General features: G+C 34.1%; 1 protein-coding gene across 1 annotated transcript; it reads left to right on the top strand.

Moving 5' to 3' along the window:
* The first annotated feature begins 3,196 nt into the window (after positions 1-3,196).
* On the top strand, positions 3,197-7,511 carry LOC108667363 (charged multivesicular body protein 1a-like). Its single transcript, XM_018154381.2, has 6 exons — positions 3,197-3,331; positions 4,248-4,321; positions 4,996-5,138; positions 5,824-5,980; positions 6,108-6,182; positions 6,694-7,511. The coding sequence occupies exons 1-6, from the start codon at positions 3,292-3,294 to the stop codon at positions 6,832-6,834; spliced, it is 630 nt and encodes a 209-aa protein (XP_018009870.1). The 5' UTR covers positions 3,197-3,291; the 3' UTR covers positions 6,835-7,511.
* Positions 7,512-8,558: the final 1,047 nt, after the last annotated feature.

The raw sequence follows: 8,558 nt of genomic DNA on the forward strand, positions 1-8,558 counted from the left end.
ATAAATTTGTATATTTAGGGAAGAGCCCTTCATTTAAACATGTTTGGTTAAAAATAATGCCAGTTTTATTGAGAACATCTTTTGAGTTTAATCTCTCAAGCTTTCTGATAAGAGGTACAGTAACAGGGTCAATAAGTCTTAAAATTTGTCCAAATGGAAGGTTAGGTAAATCCTGCGACGCGTTTTGCTCATCACTGAGCATCTTCAGGCAACGAGGTTGAGCAGCTGAGTAGACGAGTTGCTTGCGGGTTGGCTGCAGAGAGAAGACTAGTATAGGTAGTGAACGAGGCTACAATTAAGGTTCTTATACAGTTGGTTGTACACTTGTTCTAGTTATGAAGTTTCAAAGTGCGTTGGGATCCAGTCGTTTGGTTGTTTAGGTATGGCTTTTTCCATTGGATTAGAATTGCTTCCATTATTTGTAGTCTGTTGTAGTCTGGTTCATGACGAAGGATTTTTGTATTTTGTACCAATTCGTCCCGGGTTAATTTGGTGTTGTGGTTACCCATGGCGTGTGTTTTTGGTCCACCAGAAACTAAATGCATTGTGAGCCGTCTTGATAGGGTTGTAGTAGTCATGCCAATATACGAATTGTTGCGGGGCTCGCACTCCCCGCGGTTACACGTGTATTCGTATATGACATTTGTTTGTTTCAGGGCTGGTAGTTTTGGGGCTGTGTTGTTCTTTGTGATTAAACTGGTTACAGCAGGGCTTTTGTAGTAGATTATCAGCTGTAATCGGTGGTTGTCGTTTGTGCATTCCACGTTTCGAAATATAATAATGGAAGTAATTCTAATCCAACGGAAAAACCAAAACCAAAAAAACAAAACAACGGAACCCAAAAAAACTTGAAAACTCAAAACCAAAAAAAAGGGAAAAACCAACGGAAAAAAAACCTAAACAAAACCCCGGTCAACAACCAAAACAAGCCTCCCCCCGCAACCAAACCGCAAACAAACCCGCCAACCAACCGCCTGAACCCCGTGCCCGAAAAAGCCCAAGGAAGGGCCAAAACCCGCACAAGAATTAACCAAACCTCCAATTGGAAAAAATTTAAGAACTAACAAACCCGGTAACGGAACCCCTAACCAAAAACCTGAAAAAATAAAACCAAAAAAAGGCCCCAAAAAAAACGGCAATAATTTTAAACAAAAAAGGTTAAAATAAAGGCCCCAACCCAAAAAAAAAAAAAAGGGAAAAAAAAAAAAAAAGAAAAAAAAAGAAAAACGCAAAAAAAAACAATTAATCCAAAAGGAACGCAACCAAAAAAGAAAAAGGAGAACTCAAAAGAACGGTAAGGAAAAATGAAGGCAACTTGCAAGCCTCAAAAAACTCAAAAATTGAGTTTAATTCAAAGCCAACCGAATAACCCGGTTCCAAGGGGAAATCAAGAAAGTTTTTATTTTGCGTTTGGCACCTTACAAATAGCATGTGGAATTTTTTTCAAAGATGCCATATTGATAGCCTCTGAAAGAGCTTTAAAATGAGCCCAAACTCATTTATGAAATGTTTCATGGTAAGAAGTTATTAACAAATAACACTCAAAACTGTCCCTTATTACCCTGTTTGATGGTATAAATCTGGCCAATCTCACCCATTCTTGTGCCATTCTTGTGAGATTTTCTCAATTTATTATGTAAAAAAATAAAAATTACTTATTTTCACCTGCAATTTTCAAAAGTCACCCATGAGCCATGAAACTATTATTTTTATCTGTGACATTAGGAGACTTCTGCCCAATATTCTTAATTGGGTCTGTACATTTAATGGATTTAGGATTAAGGGGATTGTCTGGGTCAAAAATTGAAAATTTTGGTTGTTCCGTTTTATTGGCTCATTTTGTAGCTGCTGAAAAGTTGCATCTAACGCAGCAATCCGGATGCATGTGCGTGCTCTAGTTTTTTTCTAGAATTTTTTAAAATATATAAAATGAACATTTTTTAACAATATGTAGAAAAATTTCTTCAAATTAAATCTGAATTTGTTGATCACTATGCTTGTTAATTGCACAGTGTTTGCACTCAATTGACAGCTACAAACAAGGCGTGTTCAACAAAAACACTACCAGGGATGTACGTGCAATAGATTTGGCACAAGGCTGTTTCGAACTTTTATAAAATGACCATTTTATATCAATATTTACAAATTTTTCATTTAAAAATACTATGTATAGATCATTATTTGCGTTAATTGCAAAGTGTTTGCACTTGTTTGAAAGCTACAAACAAGAGGCATTCTACTAAGCTCCTACCATGTATGTAAATGCAATAGTTTTTGCATAATGCTGTTGTAAAGTTATGTAAAATAAATATTTTATATATGCATATATACATAAAGTCCCATTTATATATATATATATATATAGCTTATTATTCATGTTAAACTGGACAAGAATAAGTCTAAACACGTGCGCTGGTACCCTGAATTCTGAAAGCAAATAAATGGCAATGGAAAAGCTTGGGCTACAATATCAAGAAATTTTTTGACATATTCTTCTTTTTTCAATGAATTTTACTTTAATTGGCTTCCTTGAAAAATTTTAAAAATCCAAAAAATGCATCTTAAAAATGTAATAACTCCAACAATTTTCAAGCTACAGCAAATGAAAGACATACCATTCGATTCATAAAGACCATACCTAGCAACTCTAGAAGCCCTTTTTTTGAATTCAAGCATGGTTTGACTTATATATGTGGGAGAGGTGGGGGAAGGGGGGAAAATGTGTAAAAATTGAGAAAAATGCACATAAAAGAAAAACGATGAGGAAAATAAAAAATTGGGCCTCCAGAGTTGCTAAATAATGTTGTTACGAATCAAATGATATGTGTCTCGACATTGTAGCTTGTGATTTGCCAAAGTTGGAAACTTTTTAGAGTACCCCCTATTTTGATGTTTTCTATTAATTTCTCGTTTTCTTCCATTTTTTCTGGAAAATTCATACAAGCAAATTATTTTTTATTTTACAAGTTTCGTATGTGTGTGAAATTTCAGGAAGATTGGTTAATAAATGTAGAAGTTTTTTCTGGACCCAGACGATCCCCTTAAGATAGGCAGTAACTAGAAGTCTAAGTATTTATTTTTGCATCTGATATTCATTTCTATGTTCAGTTATACTACCCACTTCAATTTTGCACTACCAAATGACATGGGCATTGCATTCCTAATCTTTTTCCAAAATTGTTGTTTTTTATTTAGCAGATTTTAACTATTTTTTCCTCAGGGATATATTAATAAATTAGTTTTCATACAACTTATGTTATACTTTTACTTGACTTTATATAAAAAATAATCATGTCATTCTTTGGAGGAGGCTCCGATCGCAAAATGGAAGGTAAGTTTGAATATATTATATGAAATTTTGTGTTGCTTTTTGATGCATGCTAATTTTCTATCATAATTCATCAATAAAAGCAAAATTGGAAAAGTATTAAATTTACTAAAATATTGTGGCTTGGAAATAACAGATTTTCTACAAGTTTGAGTGGAGTAGAGGAGAGGGGATAAATTGCGGGGAATTGCAGGGGATAAATTGCTGGCTTGATGATTCACAATTGTTAACTTTTTTAGCAGTCAGATAAGACATATTTACCTCATCTAGCAGGAATCTCACAGCTCATAAAATAGCTGGAAAGCTCTAGTTGTGGCTCAGCACATAGATCTATTCAAAAATGCTATTTCAATTTCAAGTGGTACTTAGCTTTCAAATACTCTAGAAAGTACTAATAATTTTAGGCAAAATAAGATAAATAAGGCCTGAATTACCATTCCCAATTGAAAAATTTTTTACTTTCAAATTTCCAAATAGTACCTTCTTTGATGCCATACCACTATTTTTCAATGAGTAACTTATATTTTACATCACTAATGGTTTATGAAATTCCCTGAATTGTGATCAAATATCATGTGGGTTGAATTTACCATTAAAAGACTCAAAAAAGTGTCAACTCTTGAAACTAGGGTAAAAAATTTGGAACCTTATATGCAGGTTGCTTCTCATAGGTATATGATGTATATCTTGAATTTTTTTAGTATGTTAATCCCAAATGTTAAATCATAGGCTCACCATGCTGCAATTGCACTGGGTGCTGGGTGATCTTCATCCAAGTTCAATACGTTGGAACTGACATTCAAATCAAGCACCAAGATTCTAAAGGAGGCTAGGATTGGATTATTTCAATGTTGCTTCAATCCCGTGCAATTTGGCTGTCCTATGATGCATCTGTCTTATGTAAAACTTTCTTTTACAGATTGCGTTTTTCAGCTGAAGTTCTGCTCAAAGCAGATGGAAAGGCTATCAAAAAAGGCAGAAAAGGATCAAAAGGTATGACCAATAAATTATCAATTTTATCAATTCATTGTTCTTTACAAAAAAATTTAAATTGCTGGTTCTCAACTTCATTTTTACAACACTTCTCTTTAACTTCACTTCTTGTTTGTCTGTTTGTTACAAATCTTGTAATCAAAATTTAATACACTTCTACTTATCCTATCAATCTGAAATTATGCACACTTGCGTAAAGTTGGAGACAATGCATGCATCAAATGACAAAATAAATAATTTTAGGAATAAAACTTTTTTTTTTCAATAGTAAAAAATTAAACAAATAATTTTGTCAGCTAGGTACAAATCTTATAATTGATATTTGACACACTTTTACCTGTTCAATTGATCTGAAATTTTGCACACTTGTGTGAAGTCAGAGGCAATGCATGAATCAATTGACAGAATAAATAATTTTGAAAAAATTATAAATTGAAAAATATGGAGAAATTAATTTTTTTATTATTTGAAAATAAAATGAGAAATTCATTGTACATCTTTTACATTGGAGACACTGAATCCTTTGGAAGTGTTGTCTTTAAAAAATAATTTTTAAATGTATATTACCTATATTATTTATTTTTCACATTCCCATTGTTCCCAATTATCTTTGCTGTTTTTTATGTATTTACCAAAGAATTTTTATTTATTTTTCTTTCTTTTTAACATTTCAGCTGCAAGAGGGAAAAATCAAGAAAGCTCTCACACAAGGCAATGTTGAAGGAGCTAGAATCTATGCAGAAAATGCAATACGTAAGAAGAATGAGTCTTTGTCATACCTCAGAATGGCCTCCAAAGTAGATGCTGTCCAGAGCAGGTGGGTTCTATGGCATAGGTATTTGAATGAATTTTCCGCTGCAATTCAAAACCTAGTAGCCAGCTCATGATTAGGTAGTATTGAAAAATTTAATGGCAAGGCTGTTTTCTCTTTTGAATATGAAACAAATTATCTGTTTTCTCTTTTGTTTTCTCTTTTGAATATGAAAAAAATTGCTAATGATTTTTTTTAAAATCTGTGTAAGTATTATCAACTCCTATTTCTTTGCAATGGGGAATAATTTCTATATAGAGGAATATAAGAATATACGTATTGATCTTCCATAATTGAATGCATAAACAGGTTCCAATAAAATCAGATAGGAACATTATTCTGCCCAAATGCAAACTTTTTCTTTCCATTGACATGAAATATTATGACTTGCAATTCATTATTTAAGCTCATGATAGCCGATGACCTAGATAGGAGCCTGAGTTTAGGGTTTATGACCTGCTGCATGTTGTGAAAATTTTGTCATAATCTTCAATAGGGTTGGCTTGTTAAGAATAGGCTATCAGCCAACATTGCCATATCATAGCTGACACCAAATTCAAATTTGACCCATCTTTTTGTAAATTTAAACTGTGTTATGTGAAGACCTAGATTTTGTCTCATTGATTTATGTATGCTAGTGTCCATGGCTGTTAATTTACAATTAAGATTGATTTTGAGGACTTTTTTTCAGACTGCAGTCTGCTGTTGCCATGAAGGGCATCACTAAAAATATGAGCTCTGTTGTGCGGAACCTGGACACTGCCCTCAATTCCATGGATCTACAGAAAATTTCTGCAGTTATGGACAAATTTGAATCCCAGTTTGAAGACTTGGACGTCAGAACTTCTGTGAGTTAACATTAACAGTTGTTTAAACAACTTGTGGTGTATTTTGCATTTGGCAGCAAGAATTTTTGTTAATTTGAATATACGTTAGTCTGTGATAGCTCAGTTGATAATCTAAATCTGCTTGCAGGTGCTTGAAGGAAGCATGGGAGCAGCAACAACCCTCTCTACTCCAAAGGAATCTGTTGATGCTCTCATCCAACAAGTGAGTTCTGGATTCTTCTTCAGTTCATTTTGATGTTGTAACTTGTCTCAGTTAAATGGACTCCATCTAGTTCGAAATGATTTTTAAGCAGGTTAACATCAAATAAGATACTATTATAGAGTACCGTATTCAGTTTGTGCATATTCTAATTTTTGTATTGATTTAACTTCTTACTATGCATTACAAATTAGGAGGTAATTGTTAAGGAGGCTATTAAAATTCAGTTAGTAGTGGCCAGCGTTATGTTAGAAATTTATGATTATTAAATAAATTAGTGTCAATTTATTCTCATTTTTTCAATTTATCTTTTTTTGCATGCATTTTTTTTATTATACGAGTCCTTAGTAGAATAGATTGCATTTATATTTCAGTGTTGTGGCTATGTTCCATTCTATTCAGAAATTTTTGAATCCATTGTGGCATTGTTAAGCAATGCATTCTGCGAAGTGACCGCTTTGTTTACATTCATTACACTGTAGACATTCTTCTCTGACATACATCTTCATCCCAGGTGGCTGAAGAAGCAGGACTGGAAGTCCTGGACAAGCTGGGCGAGGCTGGAGCGGCTCCAACCTCAACGATAGCGGCGGGCGAGCGAACCACGGACTCCGAAGACCAGCTCAGTCGCAGACTGGCGGCATTGCGAAACTAAATTTATGTTACAATTGTCCAGTGCGCAACTGAATTTTGCAGTGAGAGTGTAACTATTCAATTGGAGGTAATAGCTATTCATTGGGCTCATGAAAGGCAACTATGGTCCAATTTTCTGAAATCTGAAATTTCTTTCAAAATTTGCTGCCTGATTTTTTTTTATTGTTGATTAATTTGAATGATCAGAAGTCAAAGGTTGAATTGATAACCTTAACATTCATCTATAAGATATATATGATATTGTATGTGGCTTAGGCTTGTTATTCTCTCTATGACATTCACAAAATGCGTGGAACATCTTTACTCATTCAAAGATTGTTATTATTTTTAAAACGATTATATTTTTTTCACTATAAATCACCAAAGTTGATTAGCTTCACTATATTTCCGTATGCCTTATTATCACCACAATATCTGCATGTGATTATACTTGAAGTTGATAGTAATTAAGGAGGTACGATACGATTAACCTACGTTACAAGATATGTTGAATCTAGCACGCTGTGGGAGCAGCCCACAAGTCAAGTGCAGCAATAACCTGCCAAATGAACGTTATGATAATACCATGTACCTTATTATAAACTTATTTTCTAGCATCCCCCGATTTACGACCATGCTTTTTCTTCCCGCTTCTTTTCAGTCTTTTGTCAATCAGTTGATTATATTTTGATGCACTTTGAGTACCGTATCTTACTAGAAACTTTATTCTATTTTTTTATTTCGTTACAATTTTTTAATATATATTCGTCGGTGGTGAATAAAATTAGGCAGGAACTTATGCCTTTAGCTTCCACTGTCAGCTTTACATTTTGGGCAATACGATGTGTAAAATTTTTTTCTCTTGCACCTCGACTTTTTACCTTCTATACTTGCAGTGATCTTTCCACCTTCGAGTTGATCATTAAAAGCAAGATTTAATCACCAAATACGATAGTTAACTACCATATTTTCCGGTATTATTTTGACTATTTTTTTACTGATCGCAGCCATTTAATGTAAGACTGCCTCTTAAACTCGCGATTTGCTCTGGAAATCATTCTGTTCAATTAATTAAGATGATCGATCATTCTTTATTATGTTGCATTCAATCTGTCGGCGACAAACGAATATGAAGAATTTATCACCATTAACGATACCTCAAAGTAAATTGTTTTCGTTATAACTTAAGCTTCTTTTAAGTATGAATTCCGGTAACATTTCGTAATAGTACAGGTATAGAATTCGACAGCTTTATTTTTTACGTAATTGTACTTTGATATTAAAGTTATAATTATCACATCAAAACAGATACTCGGTATCTGAGTTATACCTTGAATAACGTTCATGATATTTATACAGTTAATTGAATTTGCAGCTGGCGTGCCATGTTAGCCTGTCACATTTTCCAATACAAAATATTGTACACAGTTACTGCTGGGATTTCCAGGACGGCATGAAAAACTAGTGAGAAAACTCATGTTGCGTTCTGAACATGTTACCAAAATGTAAAGCATGTTGCGTTCTGAACATGTAAACGGGGTTACCAAACAATGCAAGACTTGTGAGCACTGGGGCGAGGCTGACAGGTAGAAGCTATTACGGTCGCTTGCTGGTGATGAGATGAGGCTCAAGGGGCGCGCGGGAACTGGCGTCAACGCAACGCCAGATCCACGACGGCTTCACGAACCGAACTTCCCGGTTTTCCCGCGTCACCTGCACGTCAAATTCATGCGTTATTTTGAACCT

Source organism: Hyalella azteca, unplaced genomic scaffold (assembly GCF_000764305.2).
Source record: "Hyalella azteca isolate HAZT.00-mixed unplaced genomic scaffold, Hazt_2.0.2 contig5776, whole genome shotgun sequence".
NCBI lineage: Eukaryota > Metazoa > Arthropoda > Malacostraca > Amphipoda > Hyalellidae > Hyalella > Hyalella azteca.

What these genes read in the sequence shown, in the direction of transcription:
- LOC108667363 (XM_018154381.2), top strand. Translation starts at nt 3,292, where the DNA reads ATGTCATTCTTTGGAGGAGGCTCCGATCGCAAAATGGAAG. An exon ending in AGGCAGAAAAGGATCAAAAG is followed by an intron (nt 4,322 to 4,995) that starts GTATGACCAATA and finishes TTAACATTTCAG; the next exon opens with CTGCAAGAGGGAAAAATCAA. An exon ending in ACTTGGACGTCAGAACTTCT is followed by an intron (nt 5,981 to 6,107) that starts GTGAGTTAACAT and finishes ATCTGCTTGCAG; the next exon opens with GTGCTTGAAGGAAGCATGGG.